General features: G+C 36.9%; 1 protein-coding gene across 1 annotated transcript; it reads left to right on the plus strand.

Moving 5' to 3' along the window:
- The first annotated feature begins 11,111 nt into the window (after positions 1-11,111).
- Positions 11,112-25,486, plus strand: LOC105158757 (2-isopropylmalate synthase A). The gene is made up of 12 exons (XM_011075606.3): positions 11,112-11,846; positions 18,110-18,323; positions 18,403-18,483; positions 19,800-19,892; positions 19,973-20,059; positions 22,219-22,319; positions 23,383-23,416; positions 23,501-23,575; positions 24,053-24,136; positions 24,234-24,368; positions 24,815-24,960; positions 25,103-25,486. The coding sequence occupies exons 1-12, from the start codon at positions 11,218-11,220 to the stop codon at positions 25,239-25,241; spliced, it is 1,818 nt and encodes a 605-aa protein (XP_011073908.1). The 5' UTR covers positions 11,112-11,217; the 3' UTR covers positions 25,242-25,486.
- The last annotated feature ends 1,276 nt before the right edge of the window (positions 25,487-26,762 follow it).

The following is a 26,762-nucleotide window of genomic DNA, read 5'->3' on the forward strand; positions in this document are numbered from 1 at the left end:
TTTTGAGAAATGTGAAAACATAAACCAAAAATAGTGCAAGAGTTCGCAAGCAATCAATGAGACTATTCAACTCAATAATGAAAAGTTACGAAAAAACACTATAAACTTGACTGTTTCAAAATACTCCAGTTACTACAAAAATAAAAAAGAAAAAATTAAGTTTTTACTACATTATAAATAACAACAGCTTAAAAGTCGTGTTTAAATCATTATTATGAACAATAGTTAAATAAAATTAAAGCAAAAACATGAATTTTTACCACGAGTAATCAATATTCGACATGATTTTTAGTAATAGTCAAAACATTTACATGGTTTTAGCCATGGTTAATATTTTCGTCATACTTAATGACCATTGCAAAGTCGTGATCGATTTGTATTTGCTACAATTTTCTTCTTTTGACTATAATAATTAGCCGTAGTAAGAAATTATATTTCTTGTTGTGAGTATTACCCCATCAATTAAAATATTTGGCATGCATTAAATTTGACATTAATTAAAACAAATAATTAAGGACCAACAAAAAGGTTCAATCCAAAATTTAGAAGTTTTAGCTTCTAACCATCTCTAAAATATTAAAGCTTGTAAACTACTTTACTTATCAGACAACTATTGTTTTTGATAATTTTAATGTCTCATAATTAAAATACCATAAATTTAATTCTATGAATATGGGTATTTTATTTCTATGATAGTTTTTTATTTTATTTTTTTTGTCTCATTTAAACATATTTGCTATTGATGTGTTAAATTAATTATTAAATTTGAATATATCAAATGATGTCTTTTTTTATTCTTTCTTATGGGTGTATAATACCAACTAATTTATCCAAAAAAAAAAATTTCTAATAATTTTCTTTTATAAAGATAAATAATCATACACTTATATGAATGCATATAAAAAAAAGACTTTATTTTTGTACATGACAAAATAAAATTCAGAGATATTATCACAATACATGCATACACGACGCTATTAGATAAATTTATAAATAATTTCATTTTGAAATATAAAAATAGTTGAATAACAAATAGTCTGAAACTAAAGTAAAGTAATTTGTTTTTAGGTAATAGCGATAAATTATTATTAATTGAAATAAATTATTACAAGTACAATCATTCGCGTCGATATCAATACCTAACAAAAACCATTACAATAGAGTAGACAATATCTCACGTACCTGGCGGGACTCGAACCAACGATTTCTAAGATCATGTTGTATCAGCTTTGCCCACTAAGTTAAATCTCATTGATGCTAAAGTTAAAGTAATTAATAAGTATAAAAATACGAAAGTGTGTTGAATATAAAAATAAAATTAAATCTTTTTACTAACTACTTTGTAATTGTTCTATTTATGTTTTCGTCTTAATATTTTTTTATAATTTTATTTTTTTTAATTAATCTAATTTTGTCGGTGCTGAGACCCAATATGATGTAAGGCCTTGTTTGGTCGGTTGGCAGGATTATAAATGATAGGATGGGACGCATTGATATGACCATCTTATCTAAATTGTTAAGACCTATCTCTGAAATTTGATTAATTACACATAGACTATTTGTAGTTTGAAAAACTGCATTTAATATTCTTGATGTCTATTTTTATCCAACAAATAAGTCCTTCCATTAATAAAAAAATGACTGAATTTGTTAATAGCAACAAAAAAATTAAATAAAAATTGATATTTACATTTAATTGACTTATTATATATTAAATTTTTTCTAACTAAACTACCCTTGTAACAGTGAATATATACTTCCTCAAATGCATGAATTTGTGAAGGTGCATAAGTATAATTTAGTCATAAAAAAAATTATTTAACCTGTAATAAATTAATAACAAGTCAATTGGGGTCAAATATATATATTTTTTCAGACTTTTTTGTTGATATCAACACATTCGATGAATTTTGATTAACAGATGGATTTATTTGTTAGACGAAAACAAACATTAAGAGTATTATATGTAATTTTCCAGATTATAGGAGATCAATGTGTAATTACATCAAACTTCGAAGAATGGGAGTGAATTATCCATTCTTCTTCTTATTATTATTATTATATTATCTAGAAAAAATCTTTAATATTCACAAACGGTGGTTATTGGCACATCCACGCCAATTTTTTGTGAAGTATAAAGTATCATTGATGATAAAATAATTAACTTATTCATTTTTTTAAGATTTACATTAAATAATAATTTTTCTTTCTTTCTTTTTATTAATGCAATGTACTGATTTATATATTTATCTTATTAATAATATATTTTAAAGCGTGAAAAATAATTTATTATATGCACGTAGAAACGGCGTGCTATAAAAGCTAGTTATTATTAAATTTACACGCAATACTTTATTTTTCTTTTTCTCATAAATCAGTTGGCTGACATATTCGAATTCCGAATGTCTTTTTTGACGTCTAATACCATATTAAATAATCACCTCACCTAAAAATTAAAACTATTAATACAGAAATTATTTAATATTTCATATCACTATTTAGGTACCAAAGAAGTATTATCTTGTGATTAGTTAGATAAACATAATATTGTACATCTCATTGCTTATATGCTCTCTACATCATAGTTAATGAAGCACCCTCTTCCCTCTACACAATTTAAATTCTTATTATATTTATTTTATAAAATAAAAAATAATAAAATAAATCAACTTAAATGTGTATGAAGAAAAAAATATTAGTTAAACTAATTAATGAAAAATATATAGCTATTCACGGAAGAAAAAAGTATAGGTAACGCCATTTTAATCAATTCATATTTTGTCAACTATGATAGCAGTTAAAGGGTCTCTCCCATAATTAATAATACTAGCAGTCTAGCATACTAGATGTGTGACCCACTGCTTCTTCGGATGCTTCTCCCACTGGAAAGGAGGAATGAACTGAGACTCGATTCGAAGTGGACCCATATAATAATAGTTATTTGTTTGTAAAGAAATACATAGTAAGTGCAATACTCTTTTTTTTTTATAATTATTATAATGGCATAAAAAAATAAGTTTATATTTATTAAAAAAAGTTTGAAATAAATTATTGTTGGCATATTACTATATTTTAAATTAATGAAAGTACATTTATATTTTATAGGTTTATAGGATATATTTTAAGTTAGTTTTCTATGTTAATCAACAAACCCTTTAAATGGATTCTAATAATCTATACTCTTTTACAAGCAAAGAGCATAATTAAATTAAATTAAATACATTATTAGAAATTGAATTAAACACACTTTAGCCCTCTCTACTATTAGGGTGGCGTTCAATGTGTCCCCTAATTTGTCAGTCATTAATAAATCAATTGATGGCGATAGTACGATAATCTATCTATATTTAATAAATAAAATCATTAAAGCTATCCATCTAAGTGTCCATGAATACACATATGTGTACGGACAGATTCAATGAGCTCCAATAATTAGTGTTTTGAGAAAAATTAAAAAGATTTTAGTACTTATACTAAAAAAATATATTCGATATTTTATTTATTCAACGGATAATTTTTTTTTATTCGATATATCATTAATATAAATATCAGTTATTGTTGATTATATCCATAATACGAAATATTATCTGAATTGTTTGTTCTAAATAAAGTCTTGTAATATAGCATTAATATTTGATATATAATATTTCGTTGAAGATACTATAACTGATATGATTATTTAATATTTGATACATAATGAACTGCATATCTGAATATTATGTATATGGATATATATAGATAATAAGAAAAGAGTTAAATTCATTTTGATCCCCTGTAATATATCAAAGTATCAAAAGTTCTCTTATAAAATTTTTAATATAAAAAATCACCCATATGTTATGAATAAATAATCACACAGTCCCCTGGTCAATTTGAGTCTATTTTTTTAAAAAAAATGACTAAAAAACTCCTTCTAGTCAACCGGTCAAAGTAGGCCTATTAATATATAATTATTTTAATTTATAATATATATAATTTATAATTATTAAAAAATATATTTATAATATATATAGTTATAATTTATAAAAAAATTCAAAACAATAATATAACCCTTCCTCCCACCCCCACCCCTCTCGCTTCCAACCTCGCCCTTCCCTCCCCCCTTCCCGTCCCTCCGCCCACCGCCCATCTAGGCAACGCCGGTCTCACAGAAATAGAGGCCGACAGCTGTCGTCTAGGGGTGAGGAGGGTGCGGGCCGCACCCTCCTCTTCAGCAGCGGCGCCGGCAAGACACCTACGTAGCCTTGTTTTTGTTTTTCTATATAAATATTACCTTGATTGGTGTGTCAGTCTTGTCAAGACTTGAGAGTCAAGTTAAGGCTGTCAAGTACAAAAAAAAAAAAAATTAAGATAATTTCAAATCGTAGACAAGTTCTCGAGTTCGAGTCATAGGATTTAATTATTATAAAAAAAATATTTTTTTTATTCCGGTCTAAGAACGTTGATGACTTGATATATTTTTATATTTTCTATTATCTATTTTTTTATAATATTAAAATAATTAAACCTCCCCTCTTAGAGTCGTGTCACTAAACTACCGACAAAGTCAAAAGACGTTATGTAATGCTACACCTTAGGTTGTCCCCTACACTTTATATTCACTACAAAACATAAACGTGCTTATATACTTTTGCCCTCACCTGAAATTCCATTAATACCCTCCAGAAATTTCTGACAATTTCAAGGTTTTTGAATTTTGGAATAATTTTAATTTGTTTGGTGTTTGTGGTGGATAATTTAATTGCTGCACATTTTTGGCAAAAGGGAATACGATAAGGTTATATTTAGTAGGTTAATACTTAAAATTAAAATGAGGTTCGGTAAATAAAATTGTGGAAAAGTCGTATTTTTTGTCCCTTATGTTGGGGGCTCATTCAATTTAGTCGTATTCATTATGATATTTTCATATTATATTTTATAAGTTGAAAATTTTCTCGATTTAATCCTTATGTTAGGGTTTGGACAGAAAATACTGACATCAGTTAAAAAAATACATAATTTTTTATTTTACACCATTTTGACTTATATACATTTACTCTCTTATAAGTATAAAAAGATTATATGAAAATATTAAATAATGGGATGAAAAAACTATACATAATTTTTTGTCGACGTCAGTATTTTCCATCCAAATCTAAATGGAAGGGGTCCGATATAAATGAAAAATTCTCAGAGGAGGTATAAGTGTAATTGTGAAATATTTTTGAAAAAAAATATAAGTAGAGGGGATCTAAAAAAAAAAAGAGGGGATCTAAGTACCCTAATTTAACATTTAATTATGCTTATTTAATCATATGAAAATTTAAAAAAAATGAAATGAATAGTTTATCAAAACTATAAGAATATGTTAACTTTAAATAAAAGGATTGAGTGCTGAAATCCCTTCAACATATAAGGGTATTTGTATTTTGCCCCCATCTTTTTTTTACATTTGACCATTCGGTCTTGCATTTTTGATGTACATTGTTTATTTTTACACTTTTCTTTTGAATGAAAATGACATTCGAATTCAAACTTGTGAAGGAATTTTTGTAGGGAACAAAAAAATTGGCGTGTGCAGATAGGGAATTGGCATGGAGATAGAAAAATTACATAGGCATTCACCGGTGACCTAGGTAGTATTCTCGTAGGATTTTTAGAGGAACACCTCACAGAATCAGATAAAGACCAACAGTTCTCATTGGGACACATGGTGCTTCCAGAGAGAAATAATTTATAAATTCTAAGTTTGAACTCCGATTAGAAAAAAACGTCTCCTCAACCATTTTCCCAAAAATTGAAAAAGACATCTTTATCCATTGAAAATACCTTCAGCAGTCTCCAACCACAGAATCAGGGATGCTAGATTTAATTTTTCAAACTACAGGAAATTTAGATGTAATTACACCAAATCCCAGGGGAGTAGAGTGTAATTATCCTTTTATTTTATTGAGTAAAAAATAACAAAAAATTAATGCAACTTTAATTTTAATAAATTTTCAAAGATTATCTTTTGGGAGGATGATTTGAGGTTTCAAATGAAGAATCAACTTTTTAACAAAACTAAGGCACAGTGACTCATTTGGACTAGTCAGTAGTTGTTGTAAGGCACTCAGTGCAGAAAGGTGCGGCCTCTGATTCTCAAACTCAACCTGAAATGAATGCCAATTAGCACTGCGGAGAGCAGAACTTGCGCCGCCCCGAAACCCCCCCCACCATGTTAAGTTGTGAAGATTGATTTGAAGAAGAAAAGGATAACCTGATTCAACTTAGAATTCCCAAGTTGAGTTGGAGAAGGATAACCCGATTCAAAGTTGAGTTGGAGAAGGATAACCTCATTCAACTTAGAAATCCCAAGTTGAGTTGGAAAAAGGATAAGTCATGGCTATATATACTACTCTTATTAGCATTGTTTTAATAGAGCAAAGTAGAATAGAGTAGAGAGAAAAGAAAGAGTTGAGACGAGGGTGAGTGTTGTCTTTCACGTGTGGTGAAGACTTGCATACAAGTGTGTGTGTGTTGTACTCCTCAATTTTCCTCCTCTTTGAGTGTTTTCTCCTGGCTTGGTATCGCCCCCAGACGTAGGATTTATATCCAAACTGGGTTAACAAATTCGTGTGTCTTTTATCGCCTTCATATTCCACCTGTTATCCATCTTAACCCGATCCATTTCCTAACAACTGGTATCAGAGCCTGGTTCAAGGAGTTAAGATGGAGGGAAAGTTTCCAGTCGAACGGTTCAATGGTTCCGACTTTGGGTTTTGGCGTATGCAGATGGAGGCCTACCTGTACGGGAAGGACCTGTACGAACCACTTGCAGAGAAGTCCGAGAAGACGAGTGATGAAGAATGGAAGGTGCTCGATCGAAAGGCGATGAGCGCAATAATCCTGTCGCTCTCTCGGAATGTCGCCTATCATGTGAAGGGAGCAAAGAGCACGAAGGAAGTTCTACAGACTCTTGCCGATATGTACGAGAAACCCTCAGCAATGAACAAGGTTATGCTGATGAAAAAACTATTCAGGTTGCAGATGGAGGAGAGGAAGTCGGTGGCCGATCACCTCAATGACTTCAACCAACTCACGACACAGCTGGCGTCTGTGGATATCGTGTTTGACGATGAGGTAAAAGCGTTAATTTTGCTTTCATCTTTACCTGACAGTTGGGATGTGGTTGTTACTTCAGTGAGCACTTCGTCTGGGAAGGAGAAGATGAAGTTCGACAACATCAGAGACATGATGTTGAACGAGGAAACCCGTAGAAAGCAAACGGGTGGATCATCTGGCTCTGCACTACATACAGAGTCCAGAGGGAGACCTGACACACGGGGTAAATACCGTGGAAGGTCAAGGTCAAGGTCCAGGGGGAAGAACAAGGGCAAGAAGGAGATGGTGTGCTGGAACTGCGAGAAGCCCGGACACATGAAAAGCGAATGTCGGGCGCCAAAGAAGGAAAAGGAGGGCCGGACAGCGAATGCCGCGACGGAGGAGATCACGGATGCACTCTTGTTGAGTGTGAGCAGTTCTTCCGATGATTGGGTTGTGGATTCAGGGGCCTCATTCCACTCATGCAGCAACAAAGACATCATGGAGCCATACACCTCAGGTGATTTTGGCTTAGTTTATCTTGCAGATAACAAACCCCTCAAGATTGTAGGAAAGGGAGATGTGCGGATCAAATCAACGAATGGGTCATGCTGGACCCTACATGATGTGAGACACATACCAGGACTGAAAAGGAACTTGATCTCAGTCGGACAGCTGGATAGTGATGGATTCCACACGACGTTTGGAGACGCGAAGTGGAAGATCAGTCGGGGAGCAATGACTTTGGCTCGAGGACTAAAGTCGGGAACGCTCTACATGGCGGGAGGATCCAGTTCAAACATCCCCTTTGCAGGAACTGTATCGCAGGCTAACCTGTGGCACAATCGCTTGGGCCACATGAGCGAGAAAGGAATGAACGTGCTGAAGTCGAAAGGACGGTTGCCCGAGTTAAAATCGGTGGAGGTGGGTCATTGTGAACACTGCGTGTTCGGAAAGCAGAAGCGGGTGAGCTTCTTGACCACAGGAAGAACTCCGAGGAAAGAAAAGTTGGAGCTTGTTCACACTGATTTGTGGGGACCAGCACCAGTGTCATCTCTTGGTGGATCAACGTACTACATGACATTCGTCGATGACTCCACTAGAAAGGTATGGGTGTATTTCTTAAAAAGAAAATCTGATGCCTTTGATACATTCAGGAGATGGAGGGCACTAGTAGAAAATGAGACAGGTCTACAAGTGAAATGTCTCAGATCGGATAATGGTGGCGAGTACAACAGTGAAGGTATCAAGAATTACTGCGCCGACCATGGAATCCGAATGCAGAAAACAATCCCGGGGACACCTCAGCAAAATGGCGTTGCTGAGAGGATGAACAGAACACTGAATGAGCGTGCGAGATGCATGCGATTGAAGAGCGGACTACCAAAGATGTTTTGGGCAGATGCAGTCAACACGGCTGCTTTCTTGATCAATCGAGGGCCTTCTGTCCCGTTGAACAACAGGATACCAGAAGAGGTATGGAGTGGTAAGAAAGTGGATCTTTCTTTCTTACGTACGTTTGGTTGTTCAGCCTATATTTTGAACGATGATCGGACTAAGCTGGATGCTAAGTCGATTAAATGTACATTCATTGGGTATGGGACTGACGAATTTGGGTATAGATTCTGGGATGATCAAAACCGGAAAATAATTCGTAGCAGGAATGTTATATTCAATGAGGATGTAATGTACAACGACAGGAAGGTAAGCCCGGACGATGACAAGAAGGAAAGGGAATTTGTTGATCTCGATATTTCAAATTCCGGGATCATGAGACCAGCAGATACGGATTCAGTGGGAGTTCAGACGGACGAAACCGAACAAACGGAGATAGAGCCAGAACCAGTATCGGAGGAACCGATTACTGAAAGCAGCACACCCTTGGCACTAGGTCGAGAACCGAGGCTGAGAAGGGCCCCAGATAGGTACTCCCCCTCTCTTTATTACTTGCTTTTGTCTGATTGTGGAGAACCCGAATGTTACGCAGAGGCAGTCAATGATGTCCACAAGAGCAAGTGGGAGCTTGCGATGAACGACGAGATGAACTCGTTGAAGAAAAACAACACATGGGAATTGTGTCAGCTCCCAAAAGGAAAGAAGGCCCTACAGAACAGATGGGTCTATCGGGTTAAGGAAGAATCAGACGGGAAGAAGCGGTACAAGGCAAGACTCGTAGTAAAGGGATTCCAACAAAGATACGGTATTGACTTTACTGATGTTTTTACACCTGTTGTCAAGTTAACTACTATTCGTCTTGTGTTGAGCATGGTAGCGGCAGAGAACTTGGAGTTACAACAGATGGATGTAAAGACAGCCTTCCTACACGGGGATCTTGAGGAGGAGATATACATGGTACAACCAGAGGGGTATAATGGAGATGATCAGCAGGTGTGTCGCCTGAAGAAAAGCCTGTATGGATTGAAACAGGCTCCGCGGCAGTGGTACAGGAAGTTTGACAACTTCATGCTAGAGATAGGTTTCTCTAGATGCAATGCTGATCATTGCTGCTACGTGAAGAGGTTCGATGAGTTTTTTATCATTCTACTCCTGTATGTTGATGACATGTTGATAGCAGGATCAAATGTCAAGGAGATCAATAGGCTCAAGGATCAGTTATCGAGGAAGTTTGACATGAAAGATCTTGGCGAAGCAAGACAGATATTGGGCATGAAAATCACAAGGGACAAAGGTATTGGTAAATTATGGTTATCTCAATCTGATTATATTGAGAAGGTATTATGCAGATTCAAGATGGAAAATGCAAAACTGGTTGGAACGCCATTGGGAAATCAGTTCAAACTATCCAACAGTGATTCGCCCCAGACTGACTCCGAACGTGCAAAGATGAGAGTCACACCGTATGCCTCAGCAATTGGGAGCCTGATGTATGCTATGATCTGTACTCGACCGGATATAGCACATGCAGTGGGAGTAGTTAGCCGTTTTATGAGCAATCCAGGAGTGATGCACTGGGAAGCTGTGAAATGGATTCTTAGGTACCTGAGGGGTACTAAGGACCGAGCATTGGTGTTTGGTAAGGGCAAGCTTACCTTGTTTGGGTTTGTTGACGCTGATTTTGCAGGGAGTGACTATGACAAAAGGAGGAGCACTACAGGGTACGTGTTCACATATGGCGGTACAGCCGTATCCTGGGTCTCAAAGTTGCAGAAGGTTGTCACACTGTCCACGACGGAAGCTGAGTACGTGGCAGTTACTGAGGCAGCTAAGGAGCTCATTTGGCTGCAACACTTGTTGGGTGAATTAGGGAAACCTCAGGCAGATGTGATTCTTCATAGCGATAGCCAGAGTGCGATCCATCTGGCAAAGAATCCCGCGTTCCATTCGCGGACAAAGCACATCGAGATCAAGTACCATTTCATCCGACAACTTCTGGAGAAGAAGGCACTGCAGCTGGAGAAGATCCAAGGAGAAAAGAATCCTGCGGACATGCTGACCAAGGCGGTTGCGATGGCGAAGTTGAAGCTGTGTACGGCTTCGACTGGCCTTGATGACTAGAGTAGACAAACCCGGCGGTACCAAGAAAGAAGTGGAGAAAAGCTAATCAATCTTCAAGTGGGAGATTGTTAAGTTGTGAAGATTGATTTGAAGAAGAAAAGGATAACCTGATTCAACTTAGAATTCCCAAGTTGAGTTGGAGAAGGATAACCCGATTCAAAGTTGAGTTGGAGAAGGATAACCTCATTCAACTTAGAAATCCCAAGTTGAGTTGGAAAAAGGATAAGTCATGGCTATATATACTACTCTTATTAGCATTGTTTTAATAGAGCAAAGTAGAATAGAGTAGAGAGAAAAGAAAGAGTTGAGACGAGGGTGAGTGTTGTCTTTCACGTGTGGTGAAGACTTGCATACAAGTGTGTGTGTGTTGTACTCCTCAATTTTCCTCCTCTTTGAGTGTTTTCTCCTGGCTTGGTATCGCCCCCAGACGTAGGATTTATATCCAAACTGGGTTAACAAATTCGTGTGTCTTTTATCGCCTTCATATTCCACCTGTTATCCATCTTAACCCGATCCATTTCCTAACACACCACACCCACCCACCCCACGACGCCGCTTCTCCTGCCTTGAACCTCTATATAAGACTAGGGTGTTAATCATATTTTCCTGCTTATATTTCTATAGCCAAAGCCGGAACACATGGCTTCTTCCATTTGCATTTCCAGGCAGCCTATCATTGCTCCGGCCGCCACCCCGTTTCACCCCAAGTCAGCACCCCTCTTCCGCTCATTCTACTTCAGGAATGCTTCTTCCGGGGCCGTGGGCATCCGCTGCTCCCTCCGCCGTCCTGAGTACATCCCAAACCACATCCCGGACCCCAAGTACGTCCGCATATTCGATACCACCCTCCGCGACGGCGAGCAGTCACCCGGCGCCACTATGACCACCAAAGAGAAGCTCGATATAGCTCGACAGCTCGCGCGCCTCGGCGTGGACATAATTGAGGCCGGGTTTCCCGCGTCCTCGGATGCCGATTTCGAGGCCGTCACGCTGATTGCGCGTGAGGTTGGGAACGCCGACGCCGATCATGTTCCGGTTATATGCGCTCTGTCTAGGTGCAACAAGAGGGACATTGAGAAGGCCTGGGAGGCGGTGAAGTATGCAAAGAAGCCAAGGATTCACACGTTTATTGCCACCAGTGAAATTCACATGAAGTACAAGCTAAGGATGACGCCGGAGCAGGTGATTGATAAGGCTAGGAGTATGGTGGCTTATGCCAGGAGTTTGGGGTGTGATGACGTGGAATTTAGCCCCGAAGATGCTGGAAGGTATATGCCAATTTTTTCTTGTGTTGTGCATTTCCTGCAAACTTTATTCTTTTCCAAGTTTCCCCAGGAGAATCTTATCTTTACTGTATGGCTTTAAAAATATTATTCTTCGGTGTGATGGCGCTCCGAAAGTCTATGACTTCGTATCCATTTAATCAGGTACTTTTACTGGCGCATAGTTGATTTTAATTACTCCCCTGTTCACCAGCTGCCAGCCTGACAATGACTTTAGTATATTGCCATCAGAATACTCATAACTATTAACATCGACGGCTTAATAGAGTCTAAAAACTATGAGGGACATCCCAAATTGCCTAAACAATAAAACTTTTCCTTCTTCCTTGATTTTTTGTGTGTTTTCTATTATTTTAGATTTTTTTGATTATCTATTTGCAGTGACTCCATAAAGTTTCTGATTTTAATGGATAGAACCATACCCTGAAAATGAAACTGATATTTTACGACTTATGCATGTCTTTCATGTGATATTCTTGATACATAGGTTGATTGATTTGTAATCATGTCGGAAAACCCTTCTCTATTTTGAGATTGGTCCCTCAATTAAACACACAAAAATGTTCCTTCCTTCTTACATGGTATCAGAGCAGGTATTACATGAATAAATATATATATTTATTTTATGAAAGAAAAATCCACGAAACCTAGCTCCGTTGGCACACCCACCCCTTCCTTCCATCCGGTTGTCCACTCCTACTTGCAGAACCCCACCTGACACTCTAACCAGTGAGGCCGCCGAGTGCTAAGTTGCTCTATAGTCTATGGATGCCTCTTGCGATGTTGTCTAGCTGATCACCGCATTCTAGTTGTTCGTGTTGCCAGTATTCATGGGCTAAGTCATTTTCCTTGTTCATTGTAGAATGTTGAGTTTACATTTCGGTCAATCTCCTTGGTTTGCTCTTTGCTGCTGATTGTTTTCTGCCTTTAAATTGACAAAACTGATTTTGTGTTGTTATATTTTGTATTGGATGGTAGTCGATACTCTTGATCTTGGTTATGATATTATTTTATCTGACCTGTCTGTCTATCTACATTCAATATGGCTTGAACCTAAGTTTTCCCCTAGTATTACTGTTGAATTCAGTGGTACAAACTATATGCTGTAGTCTGAGGCTTTTAAACTGTTTCTTTGGTTCTCAGACAAGCTCTTCTATATTTTGTTAAGTCCTTTGAACTCTGAACTTTCTAATTTTGCTACCTAGCAACGAGCTGATTATTCTGTGATGACTTGGTTGTTGAATAGTATGAAGGATCTTTTAGTGTCAGTGGCCCAATGCTATGTTCCATGTAGACTCAAAGCATTCCTGATGAAGTTCATCAAGACCATACTTTCTATAAGGTTTCAAACTACATAATATTAAATAGGTTATTGTTAATAATGTCATACACCAAATGAGGCCGATCTAGAAAAAGAATAGTGAAGAAAAGAGTAAGGGGAAAGATAAGAGAAGAAAGAAAAGTGTATCAGCAAAGATGGAATGAGGGGGGAGTATCAGTGGAGAATGGATAATGGGAGACCATAGAAAGACATCATTAGAAGTCTTTTATTGGGAAGAGCAAAGGATTTATTGAGAATGGGAAAAGATATGGGTTATCGAGGCCAGAAGTGAAAGCTCATTAAAAACAATCGTATAGTAGGTTAAATTACAATAATAAGACGCCGTTTCACTGACAAGCCAATAAAATTGGCCCCGCATTGGAAACAAAGTTATTTTAATAGAAATTGTGGTGTATCAATATGTTTTCAAAAAACGATGTGGTTTTACGTTTTCTCCCTTGATAGGTACCGGGGTCTTCTTTTGTTGGGCTAGTAGGATAAATCTTTTACTCTTCTCAGTAAGAGGATTTTAATAAGGTTTGCCTCCCACCACTCCTTCTCCACTAACACCCTCCCTGTCTTCTCCCTTGCTCTTTTCTTATCTTCTCTTTTCTCTAGATTAAACTCGTTTGTTGTATCATTTTGTTAATGGTAACCATTTAATATTTTGTACTCTGAAACACTGAAAAAAAAGTATGTTCTTGATGTCAACCTTGTGGACTTATTGGTCACACATTAGCTCTCCATAGAGATGACCATTACTTGGATGAACTAGCATTGGACACTGTTGATTTAAGTGTGTGTGGTTTGCTCGTTTTTAGAGTGAGAGAAGAATATCGTTGGTACCTCCTTATATCTGAATTGGAAGTAATATATTTACAAAATGATATGTAATGTGATACAAACCCTAGATGCCGAGCGACAAAAGGGAAGGCGCCAGACATAGTTATTAAAAGCGGCGTGTGGCGTGCCAGGCGCGAGGCCTAGCACCGTTTTCAGAAAATGGCCCTGGGCTCTGTTATGGCGATGGAAAGGTGCCTAAACATAGAGCGCGCTTTTGCAAGCGCCAAAGGGACGAAGAGGCATGGGGGCAGGGAGAAAATAGAGAAAAATAGAGATAAGTCAGTGTGTGTTGAAAATAGATGATATGTTTGGATTTGTGTTTTGGGGTAATTTAAAATATTTTAAAATAAGTGGTGTAGGTATGATGTTGGGATTTGGGAGACAAAATTCACTGTTCATTGTCAAATCATATATTTTTTATATATAAATATGTATATATATAATATTTTATGTTTATATTGTGTTTTTGGGAGACAAAAATTACTGTTTATTGTCAAATCATATTTGTTTTATATTATGTATATATATATTATATATAGAAAGTTGAAAAACAGAAAAACACGCAGATAAGGTGTAAAAACACAAAAAAATAAATATTGAGTGTGTTTTATCTTGTCTCGGAAAACGCGAGAATAGAAATCCAAACACAGCCCTCGTGTTTCTCTCTCTGGGCAGCGCAACTAGGGTTTCGAGACGGAAGAGCTCGCTGCTCTCTCTCTCTCTTTTTTTTTTTTGTTTGTAAGGAGAAAAAAAAGGAGAAAACAGAATAAAAAAGGAATATATATATTTCTTTTAAGAAAGTAATAGAAAAATGTAAGAGAAAAATTGAAAAGAAAAACAAAAAGGAACATAAAATTGATGACTAGTTGTTTTACATATTTTTTTTATGGTATAATGATTAATATAATTTCTAGTGTTTATATTTAACTGTTAGGGTAATATTGATGTTGAAAGATATTACTATATAAATATATAATTCATTTATGCAAACATGCGCATTCTTTAAAAAGGCGCGTGCTCTGCCGTGCGCCGTCCTTCATGGCTACAAGGCACCTTTGCGCATGACCCGCCATGCGTCTTTAACAACTATGGCGCCAGAGTCATAGAGACTGACCAACCTTAGAGAAGAAATAGTTGACCATAAAATGCATTGTCAGTGATGTTTTGTTTTTCTCAAAATTTTTTACCCTGATTTTTCACTTGTTTTGCAAGAATAATTATGCTATAATTTTCTCTTTCATCCTTTTATTCGATTATGCAATTATTTGTTCAAGCTTCCTTAATCGAAGATTCCTGTATCGGCAACTCTTGTCTTGTTCACAGAAAAAGAAAAGCGTTCTGCCAAAGAGATGTGGGATGCCTTGCATATTCTCATGCTAAGAATGTTTCTTGTCCTTTTGAGTTGTATGAAAAGCTTTTTTCTGTAAAGCAAGATGCGTGTCTTGTTACTACTTTGCTCTGCTAAAGGCACGACTGATGAGATTCATACATCATGAGTTCTGATGCCCTAACCAGGAAATCTCAGCGGGAAGAATTTCTGGTGCCTACGATTTTGTTTGGTCTTGGTAGTAGTATTTGCGGATTCGCTGCCATTTACTTTGTCTAATGCCCAATCCTGAGTCCTTCGTGTAACTGATAGTTCCTTTGGTCCTTCACCAGATACAACCACTGTGTCTTTCGTTATGGCTGTATGCGATCGTGGTTTCTCTTTAGGTCATAGTCATGGTTGGGGATATTGTTACTACATATTCTGTGGCTAAACCAACTATGCCTTCAAGAAAGGTTTAATTAAATTCTGCAAACTAGATAGGGCCCATGCAATTAATGGTGATTGTGAGTTTTCTAAAATGGACTCTAATTTGGTTACTCTTAATTGTGAGGAATATGAGAAACTTCTCCATTGCCCTGCCGCCAATATAGTTGATTCGTTAGTCTTCCTCTCAAGTTCTTTGTTGCATCTCATGGTTAGTTTTGGATGTTAGGATTCTTAGGGCTATTACAACTACTACACACATTACTCATATAAAATACCTTTGCTTATCTATTTCTTGTACTTTCTCATCCGTGCATCTTGCTGATGGCTCTTACTTGTCAACCTCTAGGTCTGGTACAGTTCATGCGATTACAAATTTCACTCTTAAGTCTTAGTAATGTTTCTTTTGCCCTGGTTTGCTCTCCATTAGTCAATTTACTGAATTACACAATTGCTTTGTGACATTTTTCCCACTCACATTTTTTCCTTCTAGGATGATTTGTGGCAGTCCTAAGCGTGGTGGCCCAAACTATCTCCGCACAACCACGTTCAGGGATGCTCATGCCCTCTTTGTATCTGTCTTTCCTTTTCAATGCCATTGTTGTCTCGCTCATCCTGCGTTACCCAATTTAAAGAAACTTTTATCATTTGAAAATCCTCTACTTCCATTTTAGAATATAGGTTATGTGAATTAGGACAGTATAACCCTGCTTTCTTCCCACCTCGTATAAAGAAAGGTTTAGTTTATTTCCTTGTTCAAGTCTATTATGATGTTTGGGATCCCTTTTGTGTTGGCCTATTGTTGGCTTTCTTTCTTATATTTGTTGATGATTAATCTAGAAGGGCTTTGGTCTACTTAAAAGATAGATTTCAAGTCGTTTATGTATTTACTCTCATTCTATAATGGAATAGAAATCAGTTCTCTACTACTATTCGTATTCTTGGTAACCCATTTAACTTTTTGTAATTTCAAACACCAACAAGAAGTATGGTCCTGATGACAACAATGCCACTTTACTGATGACGCATTGGCTTTCCACAGAGATGACCATTACTTGGACTAACTAGCATTGGACACTGTTGGTTCAGGTGTGCAGCCATGATCCATCACGACCATGCATCACCACAAGTTCAGAACTACTTCACTTTTCTGTGTTCAGAACCACCAACTCTTTTCCACCTTCTGGTCGTTAACTACTTGTCCTCTGCATCACTACTATCCTCTAGATATTTAGCCCTTACCTTTTCATATCACAATTTCACCTCACACTCCCCTTTATAGGACGCTGTGCCACTGTAAACCTCCAGTTCCTCACACAAACTAATCACTAGGATTCCATGATTATGGCTGCTGTTACCAGCACATTCGTATTCACCTGACCACTATTAATCAAGGCCAGGTGTGGGCAACCCTGGATAACTTCTTAAAAGGCCTTGACCAATTCCAGTTTTCACACCATGATCATGTGCCTATAACTTGTCCAAATAGCTCTAGCTCACTGATTATGCTGCACCTATCCATTTGGTGGTGTGAGGAAGGTTGCTTCACATAATGGTGGCAATACTGGTAGGGCCTGCTGGAAAAAATCTAGTCTTGTTGGAATAAGTTGAACTTTCGCCTACTTTTCTGATGCCTTCTGGCTTTGATAACCAAGTGGCTGTGAGTGACTGGTGGAATGGAAGACAATGTTGTGAATGATGTCAATTTAATAAGAAAAACTTGTGAAACACCAACTTAGAGAGCCACTGGAAGGTTTTCTATATCCCGTGGGTTCCTGCGAAGAAAATGGAAGAGCAAGGTTAAAATGATCGAATTAACAGTTTTATGAACTATGGACATTTTTGTCCACATACTAAGGAAAATAATCAAGTAGAGCAAGAACTACTATTTTTTTGAGCATGGATACCAACTCCCAAAGGAAGATGTTTTGTTTTACCTTGGGTTCATTTTCCCTTTATGATTTTGCTTTATCTTTAGCTTTCATGGCGAAACTCCTCAAGAAGTGTGAAAGCACGGATGCTTCAGATGGATCTGCATTGGTAGTGGTTTGAATATTTAAAGTTAGTTGGTAAAAGTCCCAGTGAGTTCTTGAATTTTTAGGAAAAATATTGTATGTTGCTTGTGAGCATGTGTCACCTAAAAGTTCAGATCAGAAACTTTTTAGCAACAGACAGAAGTTGTTGGTGAAAGCCACCATGTCAACTTCTTTTGTTGTTCTTTTTCATTATTGTCTCAACTTAGGGAGGAGATAGTGCCTGAAATTGCTCCATGCAGCAACTCAATCTCTCTCTTATAGATTATCGTCTTTCAATTCTTTTTCTTTCTTACAGATCAGAAAGGGAGTTTCTTTATCAAATTCTTGAAGAAGTAATCAATGCAGGGGCAACAACCCTCAACATTCCAGATACAGTGGGCTACACCTTGCCCAATGAATTTGGACAATTGATTGCTGATATAAAAGCCAACACCCGTGGAATTGATAATGTGATAATTTCCACTCACTGTCAGAATGACCTTGGACTTTCTACTGCCAACACTTTAGCGGTATGTAACTTCTTTCCTTGTTTGCTACTGATATCACCAAGTTTACGTTGTATTTGCATTGGATCTTATTTGACTTTAGGGTGCACATGCTGGGGCAAGACAATTAGAGGTGACCATTAATGGCATTGGTGAGCGAGCTGGTAATGCATCATTGGAGGAGGTATGTTCTCTTCTGTCTACCAATTCCTTATTTCCTTTCCTTTTGGAATGAATCCTTTTTTATTTCCAAGGGGAACTTCCAGTTTCAGCAAGTTCATAATTTTACCACTTCTCTAACATCTGACTTTGTTAAGTCTGAAGCGTGTGTTGTTTCAAATGGCTTGGAAACCCCGACAATGAAAACTATACCAGATATATTCCCGTGTAATGAAAAGTTCACTTTACTAGTGTGATATAGATCTGGATCATTAATTAGTAATTTATGGAGTATATCTTGTGCAATTATCTAATAAATCTGAAATATCATTGAGAGTATTATCCTTTTTTCCCCCTCACCAAATCCTTCGAATTTTTGGGATTTTCTGTATCTATTTTGTTGCCTAGTTAACAATACATAGAACTATGGCATTACTCTCAGATAACCATAGGGTAGTGATTTATTGAATTCAAAGTATTTTCTTCAATTTCAAAGTGTGTCCTACAAATGGAGAGACCCCCCTTATTTATAATAAAAGTCTCCTATGAATCTAGACATAGGGGGGAGATAAGTACATGATTGGTTCTAAAAATATTAATTAAATATCCGTTTTTTGCTCGATTTTTCCATCTTTATCCCGTATCATCCCTTTTAGCTGAATATGCAATAAATTCACAAGATTAGGAATATGTTTTGCTCAAAAAGAAGATTAAAATGACAATAAAATCATGACAGTTTGCGTAGTTATCAAATAGCCCCACACTTAACTCTCTGCGACCAATGAAGGTACTTCTTCCCGTTTAACTGGTAAGAGGGAAATAGATTTTGTAGATCACCAGTATGGCTAGGGATTTGGACTTTAGACTTGTCAATGGAGGAAGATTTTTGCAGATCTTAAGGCTTTCTTTTGAAGGCCAAATAATTATGAAGAACAATAATTCCAGGAACTTAAGCCTGGTGCTCCGGTACCATGAAGAAAGGAATAATTTCTCTTCTGCATTTCACAACTAATACAGCAGCTATGTATATGGGTCCTTACCCTTTATTGAGATTAATGATCCTATAATATCTCGTACCTACAGTCAAGATATTATCTTGATTCAATAAGATACCCTCCTATTTACAGCACATATATTATCTCCTATATAAAGCTAAGATATCATTTTATATTTACAACTAAGATACAAGATCTGGTGAATTATATTGCTGATTTTTATCACTTACTATATCTTCTGTTGTAATAGTTGATCGACTCTTAAGGCTCATCAACTGCTCTATGCTCTAGGGCTGCAATAATCTGTACTCTCCTATAAAAATGAGTGGTTTCTGCTAAACTGCAGGTCGTAATGGCCTTGAAATGCCGCGGAGAGCAACTATTGGATGGCCTTTATACAGGGATCAATACACAACACATTATAATGGCAAGCAAGATGGTAATGTCCAGTTTCTTTTGAGTTTGTTGAAAATTTGATTTGATTACTCTGCTGTAAGTTTTTTGATAACATATCTTCAGGTTGAAGAGTACAGTGGGCTGCGGGTCCAGCCGCACAAAGCGATTGTCGGAGCTAATGCCTTTGCTCATGAAAGCGGCATCCATCAGGTTGGTATTGCAATTGGACAGCATCCTGGGGATTTGCTTTTGATTGAGACTCTCGTAATCTTAGTCTCAATCTTGCTTTCCCTGATTGATATACCAAATTATTTTTTCATCGCAACTTGTGAAGTTAATCCATAATTTTCAGATTTGTGAGTAAAATATAATGTCAAAGCTATAAAATATAGAACTTGTCGCTTGAAAGTTGAAACTAGGCATTTCATAGGGTCCTGCAGGTCTCAGTTATGATCAGTGTGCCCCTTGAGGTTATCAAAAGTATGAGGAAACCTTCATTTGGTATTATATAAGTCTTACTCGGAGATGAATTCATATCTTAGTGATTCCTGGGTTCTGGCAAGAGTCAGTAACATCATCTTTCAGAGATTTATTTGTGTTTATAGAACTAATTTTGTTCATGAAAATTCCGAGATCATTCAGTTATCTAAGATTATTTTCATATGACATGTTCGATTCACTCGTAGGTTTTCATTCTGTACTTCCTTTGAAGTAATAGGTTTACAATCTTGCCTGAGCTGGGAATTCTTTCTCTTCTTTTCTCAAGAGCTTTACTGTGTTTGGAAACAGACTTTGTGTCATCTCTATTTCTGGAGAGGATTTAATAAATATAGTAGGTTCAAACTTGTTGGGTTCCCTCTCACTCCGTTCCTCTGCAATTGATATAGTTCTCTATGGACTGGTGGTGTGCCTATAGGTCCTATTACGCTTGATTGAGTGCTAATTGGTGATGAATGGTCAATTTAGAATTCGAGGGAGCTAGGTTTAAAGGGGACATGTCCCCTTCTAGCTTTTATGGGGCTTGTGCACGGCAGAAAGCTGAAGAGACCTTTTCCAAATTAACATTTTTGAGTCTGAAACATTAAAACGCTGAGCTATCGCTATTTGGGGATTTGTTGTTGTAGTCTTCTGTGTTTCTCATTTTTCTTTGGCAGATATTGGATCATGCAGAACGTAAACCTACGATGCAATGTGGTATCAGTTTGTTAAGAGCTAAAATTGTCTGTTTTTCTTGTATTTGCGATTCTGGCTACACTTGATGCTCTGCAAAATAACATGGAGCTGATTTTCCAAACCTCATAAAATAATGGTGCAGGAGGAAATGGAAAATCTCTCTCTCTCTCTCTCTCTCTCTCTCTCTCTCTATTATACATCCTATGCCTGGAAAATCTCTATGCATGCACAGCATTTAATCCATGCGTGTCACATCTACTAACTTAATATACAAGGATATTGTCATCCTGAAATTTCCAACCTATGGAACACCCTTATAGGACTTAAATGTATTATTCAATTTCTGAAATCTATTATTTGCATTCCTTAAATCTCTCTAATGGAAGGAAAGTATCCCTTCGAGTTGGAGAAACTAAAATGAAATAAAAAAACCTAGAAATGGCCAATGCTGGGGGTTCTCTACAGCATTGCTTTTGCTCCATTTACCCATTATGGAAAAAGTCTTTCCTGACAGATGAAGATGTGTACACATGTTTTATGATTTCCGCAGAGCTAGATATTGTTTGAAGTTTTCCCTACTCCACGTGAAATATTGTTTTCACCATGCAGCTGCAGATTCTGCTTAGAAAGTTTGGTGTAAAGGAATTCTATCTGCATAACTTTATTCAACTTGATATCTTATTTTTGTGTTCTTGGCAGTATTTGTTTAGGAACTGGAAAATAACTCAGTAGCAGGATATCATATGTGATGTGATTGTTTTGCTCCTAATTGAAAATGTCCTCTGTCAACCTTTTTGTTGGTGGTTTGACCATGGCCTGAGTTCATGATGAAGATTTAATTTGGGTGAATTTTTCAGATTTACCTTTGTGCTAGTTAGATCCAAATTTAGGCTAGCTGGCTTGGTTTTTTTTCAATTTTGTTAGTGATCATGGGTACTTGTTTTCTAAGTGAGCTAAGTCCTAGTCATTTTTCAGATTGCTTTTGCTTGGGAAGAAAAAGCCTTCTTTTTTATTTTAGAAATGCACTTTATTCATAGTCCTTGCTATTTCTTTTCCTTGTGTTCTTTGTTTCTGATAGGTATCTTATTTCTTGCTTAGTCAGTACTCTCATAATTTTTGGATTTTGTGCACATTGAATCATATCTTTTGATGTTTTCCAGAATCCTCCTATTATCTATGTTTCTACCTTTTTGTAGGATGGAATGCTTAAAAATAAAAATACATATGAAATTATAGCTCCAGAAGACATTGGACTTCTTCGATCTAATGAATCTGGCATAGTGCTTGGAAAGTTAAGGTGCGCTAGGAGTTGCATTATAGTGTCTGCTTTTGTGGTGCCTTATATACAATGTTTTTTTTCCCATATCTCTCGTCTCTTGCAAATCTCCATTTGTTTGTGATGCTTAAACTTGTTAACCAAATATATGGAACTTATGATACAAAAGGTAATATAATGCTTCGTGCTTCCATCATGTGTTGCTGCCATAAATTAGCACTAGATTATCACTTTAAAACTGTTTCTGGTTTGTACCTGTGGCGAAAAATTCAGCCTTGGCGTTGCATTGCATTAAGGTATTCCAAATGCAGATGATCTTATTTGCATAAGTTGATGGCTGCAACTGTTCAAGATACTGCAAAGCTTTGCATGACTTATGTAGTACTAGGAGAAGAAGTGGGGAAAAAGCACGCGGATCCATTGAGTTGGTATCGTACGCTTGGCAAGAAACCAAAATTTTGAAATGACGAAGGAATATGTAAGTAAATAAACTGCTTTCATAGCTAGAGTACATGACCGTGTGATGGGAAGGCATCTACCAGACAAAGATATCTAAAAGGGATTATGGATTTGATGGTCCCTCCAGCAGTAGGAGACAAGGCACCTAAATTTCGTGTTCCTCAGTGTAAAACTGCCACTGGGATGTAGTAGTATTCTTGGCTGAATTTTGATGCAATGCTGTACCTGTGTGATCATTGACCACCTTCTGACAAGTTCTTTCATTCATTGGAGGATTTTTGTTATTTGTACGTGAGTGAATCATAACCCTGAGGAAGCAAATAATGAAGAAAAATACGGTATTTTTCCAGTATGTGCAGCTAAATAGCATCACTCATATCCTTGGCTATTTGGAGCTCGTAGGTCCATCAATTCCAAATTCTAGCAATTACTAAAATTCAGTTCTTCTCTTCAGATATATGTGATGCAGAAAGTAGTTTGATTCTTGATATTATACACTATTGGTATGAGTCACTTGCTACACAAGTTGCCACTATCATCAACTCGTCATCATCATTGTTTTTGGATCTTTATGTTTCTGGAAAATCTTAGTTTTTTTTGTGTTTCTTTGGCATTTTTTGAACAGTGGACGCCATGCTCTGAAAGCCAAGATGTTGGAGGTAAATTGCAAATTGATCTTGTTTATGGAAGTTTCTGGATGTGTCTATAATCAATCTACTTGTCTTTTATGGATGTGGCTGCAGCTTGGATATGATATTGATGGGAAGGAACTTGATGATCTTTTTTCACGCTTCAAAAATGTGGCAGGAAATAAAAAGGTACTTGATATTCTATATTGCCTTGCTGCTAACTTTTGTCAAGAATGATGTAGAATAGATAAAAAGCATGCGCTTCATTTGTTGGTTGAAATTCTGAAATTTTGCAGGATCCCTAAATAAAAAGTGCTTTATGTAATTATTGGAGCCTGTTCTTGTTATATTGATTGACCTGTAGTAGTTCTGCAGTCATTAGATGAGCTCCTTGCATAAATAAAAAAAAAAAAAGGATAAACTTTACGTGGATTGTTCATCCTGTTCAGCCTTTCTGAATTAGGTGCAGCTACTGAATGCAAAATCTTTCAACATCATACTTACAGAACAGGACATGTCTTTTTCTAGCATTGTTTTTTCAGTAGGTCTAAAAGTTGATTTGGACGCAAACTTGGATCAGATACTAGGTGCATAGACAAGCTTATACTTGTTTATCTTGATAATGTTGCACGTGCCTGCCTTTTTCATATGTTTTCATTGTTCCAGATTATCACCGATGATGACCTAATTGCCTTAGTTTCGGATGAAGTTTTCCAGCCGCAAGTTGTCTGGAAACTTGAAGATGTACAGGCATGTCTATATACTCCTTGTTTCAGCTAATGGTTGATAATTGTTTCGAGTGTGGGGATGGTTCAGCCATGTTGCAATGATTGTCGCTCATGAACAGGTTACATGTGGAACTCTTGGCCTTTCAACTGCAACTGTTAAACTCAGTGGTGCTGATGGTAAGAAGCATATTGCTTGTTCAGTTGGAACAGGGCCAGTTGATGCTGCGTACAAGGCAGTTGATCTTATCGTTAAGGTGTGAAGCTTGGAGTAATCTTCACTTTCTTATACATTGTTCCATGTTATTGAATTCTCGTATACCAGTGGGAAATGTGCATTAATTCTGATTTTGTCTTGTTATGCTATGAAACATTATCATACACCACCCTCCTGCAAAACTCGTGCATATGCATAAAATCCTATCTCGCGTAATTCCTTCAGTGACTAACATCCACCACAATTCTCCAGGTCATCATAATAAACTCGTCTTCTGCACAATCCCAGATGTAAAATGACATTTGCATTTGATACCATGTAGTAGACACAGATTAGTTTAGGGACAAGGTTTTGTCAAGCAATTTGATAAATGTGGAATCACTTGGAATATAACTACATACTAATAACACCTTAGTCTGTATGTTTACTGCTGGTCTATATTTTCAATCTGTAGCCACCATATCAAGTCTTTTGCTTTCTCCGCAGGTACCTGTTACACTTGTTGAGTACTCCATGAATGCAGTCACTGAAGGTATCGACGCAATAGCCTCAACAAGGGTTCTAATTCGTGGAGAGGATAGCGTAACTTCTACCGATGCTCCGACCGGGGAAACTGTCAAACGAACATTCAGGTACGAAGAATGCAAATATCATTTTCTTCACAATGTTGCTTGTGTCGAATAGTCACTTGCTTCAGTGCAAAAATGTAAACAGACGATAAGTTGCATTTTAATCTTTCGGAATTGAATAACACGATTTCGTCTCTACCTCCAGTGGAACTGGAGCAGCAATGGATATCGTCATCTCCAGCGTTCGGGCCTACATTAGTGCACTGAACAAGATGCTGGGCTACCAGAGGCGCTTGGAAGCTGAGGATCCCAAAGAAAGTAAGTTGTTGCATGCACAAAAATGAAGTAATTGTAGGGAATGGTTCTCAGCGACTGTATCACAAAATGCCTTCTTCAATAGGTCAAAGTAGGATAACATAGTGATCTCCACCTCTTTTCTGTTCAATTTTACTTTTTCTTTTTCTCTTTTTATTAATCTTGTATTTATCAGCAAAAATTGTTGATAACACTTGGTGCCTGTAATATTATTACGTACGATGCTTGTTTGTAAAACGTCAAACAATTATGAATGGAAACGTGGGATTGCTCATGTTTTGGTAGTAAAAAGCATCATAGGTTTTTGCCTATGTTTTTATAGATAGCACTGCTGAAGATTTACTTCAAATATTACTTACTTCAAATATTGCAAAGACTTACATGCTATCCAAGTCAGGTCCAGTGGTATTGTCGTTCTTTTCATTTTGTCTTTTCTTTCATTAATATCTTAGTCAATTGTCCAAATGTTCGTCTTCTATTTATATATATTTGAAGTTATATTCAAGACTAAAGAATTAAGAGTCTGTGATTCTCATTAAATAACAAGCAGGATAGCCACAATTTTAACTGTTTAGTGTTGGATAAGTTCTGTATTTTTGGTTAGCAAATTTAGCCCCGAAGATGACACTTTTCTCACTTACATTTTTAAATTCGTAAGTTGTTGATCTTAAGCTTGGTTTGAAGATGATTAGTTTGTCATTGTGGAGGAAGTCACTATGATAAAAGATGGAATATTATTAATCAACAATGATAGTCCGAAAACAAGAAACTCAAAGCACCATAAGGGAGATCACTAGCTCCCTCTTGTACTTCCCGGGCCAGTAAGTGAGCTACTGTATTATCATTACGTCTAACAAGCGAATACCAAATAGAGCTATAATTCAACACTAACTGCTTGATATCTGCAATTATGGTTCCAGCTGTTGATAGATCGTGCCTTAGTGAGCTAACCTTGTAATGCAGCATTGCACACTCCCCTTCCAATGCTTGACCGCTAAGTTCAACCATGTACTGCTGCGAGATCAAGAGATTCTCACGCTGCCAACGCCTCTGCCAATTCAGGGCCATGCCGCTTTGACATTCTGAGTGATCACCCAGCTAGACACACGTTCTGAGACTCTTGAGCAATGAAGCAGATACCAATCTCAGATTCATCGTCAAAACTAGCCCCATCGAACTAACTTCAACAACATCAGTCGGTGGTGGCCAGAGAAAAGTTACCTTAGTGCTCCAGAACATTGAATCTTAGTTCATTGCCATGGAAAGAACCTAATGTCCGATGCTTAGACTATACAGCCCGATTCCACCAAACCAGCTAATAGATTGTCAGAGGCCAAAATCTTGTGAATAAAACTTCTGGCCAATTTTCACGACTTACTCTCCAAATTGTCATCGAGCCTCAAGATAGATAATCAACCAAGGTTGAACAAGCACCAAACCTGATGTGCGAAACGGGCAAGAGAAGTGCACGTTCCACATCCTCATGCGGGTCCTCACACAGCGGGCAAACAATCAGCTGACCATGCAACCTTTGTTGTAAGTTAGCACCA

The sequence above is a fragment of the Sesamum indicum genome, linkage group LG3 (genome assembly GCF_026168435.1).
Source record: "Sesamum indicum cultivar Baizhima isolate 11 linkage group LG3, ASM2616843v1, whole genome shotgun sequence".
Lineage (NCBI taxonomy): Eukaryota > Viridiplantae > Streptophyta > Magnoliopsida > Lamiales > Pedaliaceae > Sesamum > Sesamum indicum.